Raw genomic sequence first — 18,678 nt, forward strand, 5'->3', positions numbered from 1 at the left:
TACCAGACCTTTAGGTTAAATAATAATTAACACAGCATTATATAATTTATTTATTGGACCAGTCATTTAACATTTTATTGTATATTTATTTTTACTAATTTTACTTTCGCTCGGTGTCGACAAAATAGTTCATTTTGTAAAAAGTGTTTCAATTAATTTAAAGTTACTTTAGTTACGCAATCCGCCGCTAGGTTCTGGGATCACGAACCGTTTTGCAAATCGTGAACACAAAACAAGTTACACGAATAAATAAAAACATTAAATCACAACGAAAGTTTGTTTCTCTTTAATTAAGCACAGAGCTAAACAATGAGCTGTTTGTTCTCTGCCCATCATGGGTATCGAAACTCGGTTTCTAGCCCTGTAAGTGCGCAGACATACTGCTGTGTGTGTTTTCATATAGCAAAGCCACATCCGGCTATCTCCTGAGCCATACCGCCGTATCACTGGATGGATACAATAAAATACTGTAAACTAATGCCATATAGAAATACAATCTAACCAAGTGAGGCACGTCAACACATAAATACTTCTAATCAAAGTTCATGAAATATAAAGTTCGGAAGTACCCTAAATATAGAGGTTAGAGTACGTTGTTTAATAAGTCTGGTACACTTGCTGTTACAAGAATATTTGACCGTAAATATGAACTATATACAACAGTGTTCAGACAACAACATTAACGAAGTGTTTAATACGATGTTACAAACGTATAGTGGTGTTAAAATATATTAACAATGTACACGTTACAATTACATAATGTTGAAATACATTGTTACTTACGTATAACAACTTTCGTATACGTTTACAGACGTAAGTTACGTATGAAAGTATGTCAGTACAATGTTGACATTTAAATACAACCATAACAATGTACAAACATGATGTTAGCATCGCCCAACAACACTCGTACGCCATGTTAGCGACGAAATACAATGTTAAACAGTGTTTTTACAAGTATATAATACCTCAGTGTAATGAATCTTTACTATAGAACAACCTCTAACAAGTAGGCTTAGATCAAATTTCACAGTAACATCTCGTGAAATAATAAACAGTAAGTAATCAAAGATATATTTTCAAGAATAAACAAAGGTGTGTGTTTTCTTACAGCAAAGCCACATTGGGCTATCTGCCGAGCCCATCGAGGGGAATCGAACCCTTTATTTTAGCGTTGTAAATCCGTAGACTTACCGCTGTACCAGAGGGGGACATAAGCAACGAGGGGGGGTAAGATATTGTTACTTCATGCTCTCTCCTTCCATCACGGATACACGACAAAAATTCACGTTCCGAACTTCAGACGTCAGTACTATAGGACGAAACATTCGTTCCGGATCAGTTTAATTTTGTTAAGACTTAAAGATACTCTGACAATCACGTTTCTTTCAAGGAGCTTCGATGTTTGTATTACAGAGAGAGAACGCAGAGCAGCCTGGTGTTAATGAGAACTCGTAGAAACAAGTGTTAAAATAATAAATGAACAAGCTCATTACCTGCCCTGGAGTTGGTGTACATTGGTTTAGCTGTATTACACACGTGCGTTTCAATAAAGCCGAAAGGGTTGTTCATACAATCCGTAACTCTAACCTGGATTTGCACGTGTTTGAAGCGACGCTGATTAAGTTCTATAATAAAACTGTAATTCTCTTCTCTCAGATACTCTAATAAATTATACCACAGAGCGTCAGAGTGTCAAAAAAGAAAACACAATAAGAAATATCATAAGCTTTTCTTTAAAACTCCACTGTATTCACTTGTTTAATGAATAAAACCAAATAATCTTTGGTAAAACTCGACGAATTGAGGAAGTTGTTAGTTTAATGTGACGTCAATTTAACACGTTTGTTGTTAAGAAAAAACGCGACAGTCACGTTACGTTAAACACAGCCAAATCATATGTCGTGTTAAACGTATTCAAGTCGTTTTTTTTGCCGCGGCAAAACGGCTCATAAAATGGCTCTGAGTTTTCCAAGCTCAATATTTTAGCTCATAGCTCCGTCATTTCTTGATCGATTTTAGATCGAATTACAGTTCTGGACTCAGTTTAGACCCTTTCAATTATCACTTGACCACACTCAAGGTTGCATATATTAATTTCCTCTAATACTGCCTAAAATAACTTCAGCTCAATGGTTGGCTGGTAAAGATCCTCAGAGGATAATAAAGTCGAATCGGGTATACGCGCACACTACGCTTTACAATGCTGGCTCAAAAAACATGTATTTAAAAACGGCTGGTATGAGTAGAGAAAGCACAATGTAGAGGAGCGAACCTGATGATGATCGAAGAAAGTCGAAACGTTGTTCGCTCCTCTACACAATGCTTTCTCTACCCATACCAGCCGTTTTAAAATATATAATTTTCTCTGCAAGTGGGTTTTCTCGTCATCACGGATCACAAAAACATAGTTAATAAAGGGTGGGTAGGGAGGCCTCACGGATTAATTTACCCTAATCCTGTCTAAAAGAATTTCAAGTTCTGCGGCTAATAGAGATTTCTTCTTGTATTTAGAAAAGAATGATGGTTTTCCTGTATAAAACACAACCAAGTGACGCTTTATAAAAACAAAAAAACATGGCGGTCATGAAAACCTAAATATGTCAGAATCAATCTATTGAATATATCACATATATTAAACAACAAACACAACTATTAGGTGTACCTACCACATAAATTAAAATATATATATATATATATCTACTCGATATACCACATACATTAAACAACAAACACATCTACTGGGTATACCACATACATTAAACAACAAACACATCTACTGGGTATACCACATACATTAAACAACAAACACATCTACTGGGTATACCACATACATTAAACAAAAAAAACCATCTACTGGATATACCACATACATTAAACAACAAACACATCTACTGGATATACCAGATACATTAAACAACAAACACATCTACTGGGTATACCACATACATTAAACAAAAAAAAAACATCTACTGGATATACCACATACATTAAACAACAAACACATCTACTGGGTATACCACATACATTAAACAACAAAAACATCTACTGGATATACCACATACATTAAACAACAAACACATCTACTGGATATACCACATACATTAAACAACAAACACATCTACTGGATATACCACATACATTAAACAAAAAAAAACCATCTACTGGGTATACCACATACATTAAACAACAAACACATCTACTGGATATACCACATACATTAAACAACAAACACATCTACTGGATATACCACATACATTAAACAACAAACACATCTACTGGATATACCACATACATTAAACAACAAACACATCTACTGGATATACCACATACATTAAACAACAAACACATCTACTGGGTATACCACATACATTAAACAACAAAAACATCTACTGGATATACCACATACATTAAACAACAAAAACATCTACTGGATATACCACATACATTAAACAACAAAAACATCTACTGGGTATACCACATACATTAAACAACAAACACATCTACTGGATATACCACATACATTAAACAACAAACACATCTACTGGATATACCACATACATTAAACAACAAACACATCTACTGGATATACCACATACATTGAACAACAAACACATCTACTGGATATACCCCATACATTAAACAAAAAAAAAACATCTACTGGATATACCAGATACATTAAACAACAAACACATCTACTGGATATGCCACATACATTAAACAGCAAACACATCTACTGGTTATACCACATACATTAAACAACAAACACATCTACTGGATATACCACATACATTAAACAACAAACACATCTACTGGATATACCACATACATTAAACAACAAATACATCTACTGGATATACCACATACATTAAACAAAAAAAAACATCTACTGGATATACCACATACATTAAACAACAAACACGTCTACTGGATATGCCACATACATTAAACAACAAACACATCTACTGGATATACCACATACATTAAACAACAAACACATCTACTGGATATGCCACATACATTAAACAGCAAACACATCTACTAGTTATACCACATACATTAAACAACAAACACATCTACTGGATATACCACATACATTAAACAACAAATACATCTACTGGATATACCACATACATTAAACAACAAACACATCTACTGGATATACCACATACATTAAACAACAAATACATCTACTGGATATACCACATACATTAAACAACAAACACATCTACTGGTTATACCACATACATTAAACAAAAAAAAAACATCTACTGGATATACCACATACATTAAACAACAAACACATCTACTGGATATGCCACATACATTAAACAGCAAACACATCTACTGGATATACCACATACATTAAACAACAAACACATCTACTGGATATACCACATACATTAAACAACAAATACATCTACTGGATATACCACATACATTAAACAACAAACACATCTACTGGATATACCACATACATTAAACAACAAATACATCTACTGGATATACCACATACATTAAACAACAAACACATCTACTGGTTATACCACATACATTAAACAAAAAAAAAACATCTACTGGATATACCACATACATTAAACAACAAACACATCTACTGGATATACCACATACATTGAACAACAAATACATCTACTGGATATACCACATACATTAAACAAAAAAAAAACATCTACTGGATATACCACATACATTAAACAACAAACACATCTACTGGATATACCACATACATTAAACAACAAATACATCTACTGGATATACCACATACATTAAACAAAAAAAAAAACATCTACTGGATATACCATATTAAACAACAAACACATCTACTGGATATACCACATACATTAAACAACAAATACATCTACTGGATATACCACATACATTAAACAACAAACACATCTACTGGATATACCACATACATTAAACAACAAACACATCTACTGGATATACCACATACATTAAACAAAAAAAAAACATCTACTGGATATACCACATACATTAAACAACAAACACATCCACTGGATATACCACATACATTAAACAACAAACACATCCACTGGATATACCACATACATTAAACAACAAAAACATCTACTGGATATACCACATACATTAAACAACAAACACATCTACTGGATATACCACATACATTAAACAAAAAAAAAACATCTACTGGATATACCACATACATTAAACAACAAACACATCCACTGGATATACCACATACATTAAACAACAAACACATCCACTGGATATACCACATACATTAAACAACAAAAACATCTACTGGATATACCACATACATTAAACAACAAACACATCTACTGGATATACCACATACATTAAACAACAAACACATCTTCTGGATATACCACATACATTAAACAAAAAAAAAACATCTACTGGACATACCACATACATTAAACAACAAATACATCTACTGGATATACCACATACAATAAACAACAAACACATCTACTGGATATACCACATACATTAAACAACAAACACATCTACTGGATATACCCCATACATTAAACAACAAACACATCTACTGGATATACCCCATACATTAAACAACAAACACATCTACTGGATATACCCCATACATTAAACAACAAACACATCTACTGGATATACCACATACATTAAACAACAAACACATCCACTGGATATACCACATACATTAAACAACAAACACATCTACTGGGTATACCACATACATTAAACAGCAAACACATCTACTGGATATACCACATACAATAAACAACAAAACACATCTACTGGGTATATCACATACATTAAACAAAAAAAAACACATCTACTGGATATACCACATACATTAAACAACAAACACATCTACTGGATATACCACATACATTAAACAATAAACACACTCAGAGAACTTAAAAATTTAAAGGGTTTTTAATTTGTTGTTGTTTCTTTCAGAAATAGAGAGAAAAATAAAGAAATACAAAACATGTTGATTTTAAATTTCTTTCCAATGAACGACTGACTTCTTGTCACACTATTAGTTGACTACTGAACAGTAAAAATATAATTAAAATTACTCATTGTGAAGTTAACAGCACAAAACGATTAATCAACACAATTATAAACCAAGGACTGGAACACGTTAAGACTATTACAGTAACAGGAAATGAAATCTAATAAAAACAATAACAACTGTTTTTTATCTCAGTACAAACTGCCCAAAATACAATTAAAAAACTTACAAAGACGACAAACCGCGAGTTACTGGAAATCCGTTCCACCTCCAATTGCCACATGACTGGAGTCGCAGTGTTGAGAACAACCACCAGAGGGCCAACGTGAAGACTGTTTTCCATGCGAGGTTTAACTTTTAGAGATACGCGAGGAAGAAAGCCTCGCAATGAGGTGGTGTTGAGACCAGCACTTTCCAAGCTCACCACGTGAACTTCCTAAAATTAAAAAAGTTCCTAATTCAGCAGTTTCTGAGTGCCTTTAGTTTTACTCCCACATATTACTATATACTATAGTTGTGTATATTATTTAAGGTGCATTTAGATCACTTATGTAAAATATTTTACAGAACCCTGTGAGTTAGTTTCAGTTTCGAACAAAGCGTGGCCTTTCAAATGTGAGGGCATTATAATGTGACGATCAATTCCCACTATTCGTTGGTAAGAGTAGCCCGAGAGTTGGTGGTGGGCGGTGATGACTAAATGTCATACCTCTAGTCTTTCACTGCTAAATTAGGGACGGCTAGCGCGGATAGCGGTGACAGACTACAGGGAAGACATCACCACCAACCGCCAACTCTTGGGCTACTCTTACCAACGAATAGTGGGAATTGACCGTAACGTTATAATGCCCTCACAGTTGAAATGTCATGTTTAGTGGGACTAAGATTCGAACACGTCACCCGCGACTTGAACGCCCCTAACCACCTGGTTAAACATACGTAGCAGCACCATACTAGATACTTTTAAAAATATATAAAAAGTACGAACACGTCACCCGCAGATTGCGACTTGAACGCCCCCTAACCACCTGGTTAAACATACGTAGCAGCACCATACTAGATACTTTTAAAAATATATAAAAAGTAAAGTTAAAAACTTATAATAAAATGCTTCAAGAAAGCATAACGCGGAGAAGCTGAAACGTGAAAACTAAAATGCTGAAAGCTCCCACGGTTAGAGCCCCCACGTTTCTTACCTTCGTACCTCTCCCCTACTGAAAAGCGATATCTAACTTGTCACAAGTAAAGTAACCTATTACAGCTTTCTTTATTATAATCACACAACAGTTTTGTTTTGTGTTTTCAATTTACCTTCGAATTCCTGGAGATGTCTTGACTTGTGCACCCTGTCACGTGCGATATCCTCTCCAGCAGTGGAGTTACGTACTGTGACTGGAAGTGCTGTTTCACCGTACACGACAGTGGACTGTCAGACACTGGAATAGAAACTGATTGTTTTAGTTATCGGAAACTGCCACTAGGGTTCTAGAGATATTAATTAACAAGGCAAAATAAATAAATAAAATCATAACCTGTGTTTAAACCGTTGTAAAACTTTTCCTTAGCATAGGTTAAGTAGCTAAAAAGACCAACGTTGGTATATTGTTAACACTTTATTGAACAAAAGCTGCTATTTTTAAGTTAACGTTTCGCTCACAAAGATATTTAATTTTTCTTTTATAAATGACATCCAAGTAGTTTAAACCTTCAAATTGTCTTTCGTGGTCCGAGAGATAAAAAACAACAACAACATAAACTATGGTAATTTTTAAATAAATGACTACGTAGTTTGATTAGCGAGCGTCACAGTTGGCTAATATCATTACACCACTAATAATTCTTAGCGAGAACCACGTGTTTTGATGTTGTTGTTGGTCAAACAGTTGAGGTTGTTGACTGACGATGTTGTTTTGCTCATAAGTACACTAGACACAGTCACCGATATTTAAATCACGTGCTATAAGGACAAGACGACCGTGATAGCCTCTTACGATTGTTAATGGCATTTTAAAGCACGGTGTTAAAACCGCCAGTGTCGTATACATTAAGTGCTACAAGTTTAGATATGTAATGAAACAATTGTTGGCAGATGGTGTGTGAGTGTCCGTTTATAACTGACGAACACCTGGACTAATTACCAGCAATCCTGACATGCACCTTTAATCTCCTTAAGGAGTGTCACGGGAGAGTTGCTGTTCGGAACTGACCACCCTAATTCACTTCTCGAGGCTCCTGTGCCTTCTCTGCGAGTTGAACGAGTATATCAGCTAGTAATACGAAAATTACGGGGTGTGGTAGGACTCGTGGTGATTAGACAAGCTGCTGTTGGAAGCCGCACGAGATAGCAGAGTGCTTGCACGAGAAACGAAATGAATTATCGTGAGAGCTAAAGAACCACGAGCAATCAGAAAGATTACATAACCGCTGCACGTGGTTATACAGGATCACATTAAATTTCACATTCGAAAACTGAGAAAATCCTTCTCAGATCCAGAACGATCAACGATCCAGATCACGTTTTGTAGTATGATGAGGAACCTTAATTGTCCATGAAATTTGGTACAGATCTGATCATACTTTACAGGGTTATTAACCCCAAAGCGCCTTATCCCTCCCCCCCCCAAAAAAAAAGATACAAAATTATCCGGAATCTGGATACGGACCTGAACCAAATTTGGAAAGGATTGTCCCATACTGAATTTCCATCTTGTGTAAAATATCGGTCCATTAGGTTTCGAATCACTTGCGCGGAAACACAAACAGACAGACAGACACAATGCAACAGCCTCGTCCAGGGTAGTAAAATATTCAAGATGCGACTATCTACAGAAGTCTTAAGATATCATATTCCGAACACGTAAAAAATACCAAGTTTGTATTGTCTACTGTTGCTATAGTAACCCTTCGGGGGTTGGGGGTATATTCTAGCTTTGATCACACACACACGCACAGTCGTTTGTCAAATAATACTTCATAAAATTAACACGTAAGTTGCGTGGCTGATTTCTACTAAGTTGTCCAAAAAAATGTCTGATAATGCAGAATTCGAACCCGAGCCGGGCACGTACGGAAAGTAAATATAACTCTACAGGCAGTATCTTAGCAAATAATAACCTCTTACAAAAATGATGGGCGAAGAGTCACTTATATCTTACTTATTAGCAAGCTGAGGAAAATATGTTGGTAGTTTCTTGTAAATAGGGACAAGTGAAACTCTCAAAGCACTCCACCACTCCCTTTCACAGTTTCACTTGTCCCACATAGTCTGTCCCACAGACGAAGCTAAATTTGCCATTTGATTTAATGTAAGTTGCATAAATGGTTGGTTGGCTGATTTAGTGTTTCATGGCACAAAGCAGCTGAAATTAGTAAACGGATTTTTATAATCGGAACAAATGAAAATCAATAAGATACAAGTTTTAATATTCAAGGAAGTATTTATTAACCTCTTTCGCTTTACCTCTCCATCATTAGAGGTAACAGTAACTGGCAGGTTGTTTACTGTATGTTCACTATATGGTCAAGTTAAGCTCCTCTTGTTTCAAAACTCAGTTCTTCACTGGGGAACACAACGTTTCAGTTACATCAGTTTTACCTAGAAGATACTTCGCACACTTTGGTAGTATACACAATCATCAGTTTATGGATGTCGCAATCCGGGTGATCAGTTTTTTACCTCCTTCGCTGAAAGCGGCTCGGGTTTACCCTGCCCCACAGATCCAAAACAGTTTACTAACAGCACTGTTAGTGTTAACATAACAGAATACCCTCACGCATCACCCAGTTTCTTCTCAGTAGATATTTCTATTTGATTATACTGGACATTAAATGAAAGAAAAACACTCCGAAGACGAAGAGGAAAACAAATTATATGAACAATTGGAAAAAGGTAATGTAAATAATATGCTGACAGACCATCTGTAGTGGACAGAAGATTTGAGTAATGCTGACCATCTGTAGTGGACAGAAAATTTGAGTAATGCTGACCTATCTGTAGTGGATAGAAGGTTTGAGTGATGCTGACCTATCTGTAGTGGACAAAGGATTGAGTGATACGGACCTATCTATAGTGGACAGAAGGATTGAGTGATACTGACCTATCTATAGTGGACAGAAGATTTGAGTGATACTAATCTATCTATAGTGGACAGAAGATTTGAGTAATGCTTATCTATCTATAGTGGTCAGAAGGTTTTTGTGATGCTGACCTATCTATAGTGGACAGAAAATTTGAGTGATGCTGACCTATCTATAGTGGACAGAAAATTTGAGTGATGCTGACCTATCTATAGTGAACAGAAAATTTGAGTGATGCTGACCTATCTCTGGTGGACAGAAGGTTTGAGTGATGCTGACCCATCTATAGTGGACAGAAGGATTGAGTGATGCTGATCTACTATCTATAGCAGACAGAAGGTTTCAGTGATACTGACCTATCTATAGTGGACAGAAGGTTTGAGTGATGCTGATCTATCTATAGTGGACAGAAGGTTTGATTGATACTGACCTATCTATAGTGGACAGAAGGTTTGATTGATACTGACCTATCTATAGTGGACAGAAGGTTTGAGTAATACTGACCTATCTAAAGTGGACAGGTTTGAGTAATACTGACCTATCTAAAGTGGACAGGTTTGAGTAATACTGACCTATCTATAGTGGACAGAAGGTTTGAGTAATACTGACCTATCTAAAGTGGACAGGTTTGAGTAATGCTTATCTATCTGTAGTAGACAGAAGGTTTGAGTGATGTTGACCTATCTATAGTGGACAGAAGGTTTGAGTGATGCTGACCTATCTATAGTGGACAGAAGGTTTGAGTGATACTGACCTATGTATAGTGGACAGAAGGTTTGAGTGATACTGATCTATCCATAGTGGACAGAAAGTTCGAGTGATACTGTCCCTCTAGAAACTATCACTGATAGTAATAAAAACAACAAAGGAACTTGTGAGTAAACACAGCTAAGGTTTGACAATCCTGCTCCAGTTGTTTAATAAGTCGTATTTTAACAACCACATTACGATGTACACTTTAGTACGCATGTGACTTCAGATACGAACAAAATGCACCGGTTTCAGTGAAAATTACAAAGTTGTCATCCACAAATCTTTGAAATATGGGTTCACCATTTCTTTCACAGTAACACTTTCACTCTATAGATTTTTGCCTGTGTTCTCACTATGATTTTAAAACACAAGACGTAATGAATCACAAACGTTCTAATTAATGCTGCCTTGATCTGTTGAGTGTTTTTTTTATTAGGGATTATATAGCGGCAGTAAGATGTTGACCGAAAAAAAGTTATGACTTAGGCTATGTGACTTCATTAAAATCGTATCAGACACACACGCGCGCGCACAACTCACGTTAAACGCTAGGGAGGAAAAAATATGTACGTCAACATATTTAACGAGCTCGTTAAATAACATACGACGTGTTTTTTTGTTGTTTTTTTTATTCTATCATGTTGAATATTCTACTGTTTAGTGACGTACTAAATTATCAATCAAGTGGTAATCCAGTCATCAATTTCCCCCTCGTTACAGAGATGAAATAGATTAAATCTTTATTCGTAATTTGTGTACTTCACTGCGGAGCGATTTATATCGGATAATTTGCGTGTCTCGTGCTGTGCGACTTGTACAAACAAACAGCTTTAAAATACGTCAGTGATTGGACGTGAAGGGAAAAAAATTGGGGGCTTTTTCTTTGTTTACTTTTTTTTATGCTGCACTCTTAATAAAAATTGTGTATGGCGTTTTAAATAATACTCTATTCACTACAGTTAATTTAAACACAAGTAGGTGGCAGCACTATATATATAGGATTGGGTCGTATCGTTCTTCGAAATAATTTTAATATCTCCTCAATAGGCTATCATAACTTTACAATACCATACAATGTTTCCTTTTATAACAATATCTATGTAATGACTGAGTCATAAGTTCTAGAAATGTCTGTAAATTGTATGGAAAAAAGTTTGAATTTGTTTATCTTTCTTCATTTTTATTACACGATAACTGAAAAACTAAAACAACGGTAAGAACAAATTATACTGAAGTGACATAGTCTTAAACTGAATATACGCTTTTATAAGTATTGTTAACACCTAGTTGTAACTTAAGAAATCATAATTATAGAGTAGGGGATGTTATCATTACCCCTTGAAGTTTGCTTTCTTACAGAAGTTTGGTGTTCATTTAAAAAGATTAAGTACAGGGTGAAATAGATTAGGAATGATCAATCAATAATCGATAAATAATGCCAGGATCTAACTATATTTATAACTTGGTTATAAATACAACTTTCTTAAGTCTATTGAAACACTGCATTAAACAAAAACAAAACAACACAAACAGGAAAAGGAAAACTGTTCAAAAAACGAAGTCAATGTTGGGCTGACATTTTGAAAAGATTTTCTTTACTTATTTCTACATGATTTATTATTCTAAACTCTCCAACAAACAAGCTAGGGTTTTCTTGAGAAGGAGAGATAACTGACAACGAAAGGAGTTCCTTCAAAAAGAAACAACTCACTGACAAATGGTCACATATCACGACATATCTACTAAGTCAGCAACATCCAAACGTAACCTCATGTCTGTTCTATAAACGTTAAAATATTGTGTTCTCTAACGATATATCTACTGGGTCAGCAACATCCAAAGGTAACCTCATTCTGTTCTATAAACGTTAAAATACTGTGTTCTCTAACGACGTATATACTGGGTCAGCAACATTCAAATATAACCTCATGTCTGTTTTATAAACGTTAAAATATTGTGTTCTCTAACGACATATCTACTGAGTCAGCAACATTCAAATATAACCTCATTTCGCTAGTAACACGTGTCCAATTATTCATTTTCTACAACATTTCGTCTTTTGATTGCCTGTTCCCATTTTAGTTACATTCAATCATGTTTGTTTTGTTTGTTTGTTTTGAATTTCGCACAAAGCTACTCGAGGGCTATCTGCGCTAGCCGTCCCTAATTTAGCAGTGTAAGACTAGAGGGAAGGCAGCTAGTCATCACCACCTACCGCCAACTCTTGGGCTACTTTTTACCAATGAATAGTGGGACTGACCGTCATATTATAACGCTCCCACGGCTGCAAGGACGGGCATAGAACCCGCGACCCTCAGATTACGAGTCGCACGCCTCAACACGCTTGGCCATGCCGGGCCATTACATTCAATCAGTAACCTAGGCGTAACTTAGCACCTAAATTTCGGTATTTTTTCGGCTGTATCAAAGCCTGTCAAGAATGGAGTTTTTATACCAAGGATTCACTTAGCATCAAGTGAACTTAATTCGTTGTTCGTTATAAAGAAAAGTTTTTAATGATCAAGTGTTTACAAGAAATATAGTTTCAAGAAAACTTGCAATAACGTGATTAAATGCGGTTAAAAAATAACTTAGAAGGTCCTTTGTTTTTCTTATATCTGTAATGTATGGTACAAACTTGCAAACGAATACTGGAAGACGACAATTTGTAGGCTTTGGTCTCCCGCCATTTTGGATGGCCCTCTATTCTTGTCGTATAATGTGAAACAATAATATTATTGTTAGTAGTAGTAACGTTGCCACAGAGACATCCGTGTTTATCAACATAATAAACCAATTCACCAAAATTATTAAACTAATCTTAGATATATTGCAGAGAGGCTGGTTATTTTTTATTATTAACTGGAAGATTGGTTAAACATCACGAGGCAGATCTTTAATTTCAATGGAATTGCTGTGATAATGGACGTTTTATTTACTCTTTTGCTAACATTACATTATTTATTAACATATCGATTCGTGTATTTTACTTCCTTGTTCACTCAGTATTGTCAGTGAGCTCGTGACTTCTGCCAGACCTGAATCGTTCGTCGATTAACATTCCTCCTGCATTCTTCTAATTGGCTTAGCGTGCTCTTCAGAGCAACTCGGCCTGGCATGGCACTCGACTCGTAATCTGAGCGTTGCGGGTTCGAATCCCCGTCACACCAAACATGCTCACCGTGAGGGCGTTAAAATGTTACAATCAATGTCATTATTCGTTGGTGAAAGACTAGCCCCAGCCCTAAGAGTTGCCCGTGGGTGGTGATGACTAGCTGCCTTCCCTCTAGTCTTACACTTCTAAATTAGAGACGGATAGCGTAGATAGCCTTCGTGTAGCTTTGAGTGAAATTCAAAACAAACCAAACAATTTGGAGCACCACACGGATAGAAAGGTAACAGTGTTTTTATACATAGATTGCCTCTACATAGATAGAGATATAATAAGAATAACAGACAGCAACACAAATAACCAGATATATAAATAAAACAGTTCATGGAGTAGTTAAACTTTCGTAACAAGATTTGTAAATAAATGTGTGTGTGCGATTGAATAAGCCAATCACTAAATCGAACGGCTTCTCCGAAAGGACAAACTGATATATATAAACTAGATAATTAAACTGACCGAGTAGACGAGCAAAACGGTTAGGACGGACAGTTAAATAAAGTGAATGAACGAACGAACAAACAAACAAACATAAATATGAAAAATCTGTTGGCTATTTGACTCGCGTGAGTTGAACATTGAAGGTTCATTCACTCAATTTTATGATCAATAAAACGCAGTGAGCAGAACGCATGCGCAGTGTGTCAGATCTGGCACGGTGCCAACTTTCCTTCCAAATCCTTCTTAAGATTGCCTCAATAGTGTGTGTACACAACCAAACTAGGTTAATTTAAACAGATCTTTATGTACGATAAAGAATTAGATAACACGACAGATAGACGACCGTACTAGGTAGAATTGTAATTAACAAAACCAAATACGTTGTTCTGATTGTGTACACTGTAAATGTATCGTTCGTTTTAATGTAAACAGCTATTCATTCAAAACAATAACACTGTTCACACTTTAAGTAAAACCCACAATACTGAGGCTGGAACCCACCACGAACATTTCAAACTGATTTGGATGTATTATAAACAATCTATCAAAGAATCCACACTATCGTTCCAATCATCAAATACGGTTTTCCAACAATCACGACGTTGGTTAGAAATACAAAACTTGGTGTCAAAGGTCGTTTTCCAATACAAGTTAGAACTTCCTGCTTTCTGGTTAAACAGACTGTCCAATATTTTTCAATTAAAATATTGTAAATGTAAAAGTACTACAAAGATTTATTATGCAGGGTTTCTTTGTTTGTTGTAATCACAAGGCTACACAATAGGTTATCTGTGCTGCGCCCGCCATGGGTATTGAAACCCAGTTTTTAAAGTTAGAATTGAAGCCGAGTCATTGGAGACGGTTTCTTAAATACATTGCACACGATTTTCCTACGTCTATAATTAAACTGTTTAAACATGCTCGCCCTCCCAGCCGTGGGGGCGTATAATGTCACGGTCAATCCCACTATTTGTTGGTACAAGAGTAGCCCAAGAGTTGGCGGTGGGTGGTGATGACTAGCTGCCTTCCCTCTAGTCTTACACTACTAAATTAGGGACAGCTAGCACAGATAGCCCTCGAGTAGCTTTGTGCAAAATTTCAAAAAAACAAACAATTAAACTGTTTGTTTCTATATGGGCACCTTAAGGAAGAGGTTGTGTTGGACAATAAGCCGTCATCGTTTAAATTATAAGTTCACAAAACATTACCTTGGCCTGGACCAACAAAATGGTGTAATTCAAATAACGTTTACAAAATGTTACCGAAGCCTGGATCACCACACATTGTTCAGGTCACATGGTGTTAAACGCTGATTGTAGTTGTGGTGTGTAAGCCTTTTACAAGAAAGCGAAAAACGATCTTTTTACTTGTCATAACACGCCTAAGACGAATGTATTTTGGAGCCAGACGAATATACGAACCACGAAGCATCAGAATGTTGAAAAAAATCGTTGTAAATCAGATTATATATAATCTGTGATCTAATAGAGTGAGAAAATATGAAAATACAAAACCTCACTGAGTAGCAGAAAATGAAAAAAAAAAACAACAACAACAGAAAAACACAGTTTCACATTGAAAATGAAACGGGAGGTATATGTATAATACACGCGGTATATTAAGTTTTCCAGCCATACGCGATCAAAGTAAAACGTGTTAGGGTATTTTTAGCACGCTGACACGCAGCTGTATCTAATCCTCTCTCTACTGCCATGAAAACAAAACAAAAAATGTGTGTATGTTGGAGGAAGGGGAGTTCACTGAAGTTATTCTGTATGAAAAAATGAGATGAAAAGGAAAGGTACGGGTGTTCCTAGGGGTTCTCTGTGTTCATACACTTATACAAGAAACCGATGAGCCAGCCCGGAAGGAAGAAGAGTGAAACACGCGAGATTTCCTACGAGATCAGCTTGAGAAGAAATAAAGAGAGAAAGAAATGGTGTCGAAACAAGAGCTACTAAATGTCTATTCATTTTTATGATCTTCTCGATAGAAAGATAGTAGAAATCTTATCGTGTTTCAATCTGACAGTTACAAAAAAATAAAAGACACTTTCCCGGACTTAGAGAAATATTTTATTTTTAAAATTTTACAGAAACCTTAAAACAATACCAATGTTTGTTTGCTTTGAATTTCCAGCAAAGTTACATGAGAGCTATCTGCACTAGTCGTCCCTAATTTTGCAGTGTAAGACTAGAGGGAAGATAACTAGTCATCACCACCCATCGCCAACTCTTGAACTACTCTTTTACCAATGAATAGTGCAACTGACCATAACTTTATAACACCCCCCCCCCCGGCTGAAAGGGCGTGAATGTTAAAATGTTTGGTGTGACAGAGATTCGAACCCGCAACCCTCAGATTACCAGTCGAGTGCCTTAACCATGCCGGGCCCCTTAGACAATGACAAGAGGTGTTTATGATAATAAAAATAGCCTACAGCCTGTCACAACTTATGGGGCAAGATTATTTAAGATTAATATTGCATTTATAAATTTTATGCACGTGGTTCTAGACTAGGTGATCTCAACACAACGTATTTAATTTAGGCTTGTTGTTGTTTTTAAAATAAGCACAAAGCTACACAATGGGCTATCTGTGCTCTGCCCATCACGGGTATCGAAACCCGGTTTTTAGCGTTGTAATTCCGCAGACGTACCGTTGAACCACTGGGGGACAATTTAGGTTTATTATACAAACACTCACTACACTTATAAGGTTTCACGACACACAAATCTCTCAAGGCTCCCTTTCACCCGGTCATTAAAATCGTAATGGGTAGATAGTAATTATCTGGATAAATTCATTTTGGCTTTTATGGTTCCTCTTATTTCGAGAAATCAAGTATGACATGACATGACATGACACACTGACTTTTACAACGGTTAGGCTGTTTTGTAACAGCAACTGTTGAAAAATTACGAGTTTATTTTTCAGATCAAAACTATGTCGATCCACTTTGAACGTTACAGGTTCCAAAGTTAAAAAAGTTAATTTATTAACAGTTCAAATCTACAAAAAATATAAAAAAAGCAAAAGATCTAATGTTAGCTGACGTGGTTACAAACTTTAGTTTAAACATTTGTTGTACAGTGGCGCTTCCATAAAGGAAGCATCCACAAGATTAATTTATATGTATCCACTTTTGTTGTTGTTCTACAAAAAACATGCTTTGCATTTATAAACCAACTAACTCATACGGCAAACAAATCAAAGAAACCTAATCAGTGAAACATATCATTAAACATTTGTCAAGACACACATAACCTGATCCTTAGTCATGCAAAACTACGAGGGCTGTTCAAAAAATACGCGGACTGTTTGAATTGCGTGGCTCCAGTTGGTTCCAGTGGAATCCGCTTGGTGTCGCTAGGTTCGCACAAATCAGCTGATTACGACGCCATTTCCCGATTGCAGATATCTTCATTTGTGTATTAGCTACGCGGTTTTAAGTGAAGTGCGATTTTTCGTTTGGCGGATTTCAGAATGAATGACCTGAAGGAGCAACGACTTGCTGTGAAATTTTGTGTTAAACTTGGAAAATCTGCGACTGAAACATTTGCTATGCTTAACACGGCTTACGGTGATGTTGCTATGAAGCGTACGGCATGTTTCAAGTGGCATGAACGTTTTAAGGATAGTCGACAGTCCATTGAAGATGATGAGTGTCCTGGACGTCCTTCCACGTCAACTGACGACCCACACGTCGACAAAATCAACAACCTGGTGCGGGCAAATCGACGTCTGACTGTCAGGGAGCTTGCTGAAGAGTGTGGGATATCAGTTGGATCTTGTTACGAGATTTTGACCGAAAAAGTGAAGACGCACCGCGTTGTTGCGAAATTCAGCCCTCAGAACTTGTGAGTTTTTGGCCAAACACTCGATCACTGTTCTTCCCCACCCCCCCTACTCACCTGACCTTGCTCCTTGCGATTTTTTCTTGTTCTCCAAACTCAAAAGACCCTTGAAAGGAAGAAGATTTGAGAGGATTCCCGAGATTAAGGCAAATGCGACAAAGAAGCTGGAGAACATTACAAAGAAGCGTACCAGGACTGTTTCAACAAGTGGAAACACCGTTGGGATAAGTGTGTGCGTTGGGGAGGAGAGTACTTTGAAGGGGTCCCAGACCTGTAACTTCTAAATAAAGTACATTTTGTTTTATGACGTCAGTCCGCGTATTTTTTTAACAGACCTCGTATTTGTATCATCACCT

The 18,678-nt window shown here is 36.3% G+C and overlaps 1 protein-coding gene across 1 annotated transcript in view; it reads right to left on the minus strand.

Annotated features, from left to right (window-relative positions):
• LOC143227958 (transforming growth factor beta receptor type 3-like) overlaps window positions 1-18,678 on the minus strand; it is a 49,650-nt gene that overhangs the window by 13,267 nt on the left and 17,705 nt on the right. Inside the window, exons 3-4 of the mRNA XM_076459308.1 lie at window positions 7,337-7,461; window positions 6,255-6,461 (exon numbers count right to left, since the gene is read on the minus strand). Of these exons, the coding sequence (XP_076315423.1) occupies window positions 6,255-6,461; window positions 7,337-7,461 (332 nt within the window). The remainder of the gene's footprint in view (window positions 1-6,254; window positions 6,462-7,336; window positions 7,462-18,678) is intronic.

The sequence above is a fragment of the Tachypleus tridentatus genome, chromosome 10 (genome assembly GCF_004210375.1).
Source record: "Tachypleus tridentatus isolate NWPU-2018 chromosome 10, ASM421037v1, whole genome shotgun sequence".
NCBI lineage: Eukaryota > Metazoa > Arthropoda > Merostomata > Xiphosura > Limulidae > Tachypleus > Tachypleus tridentatus.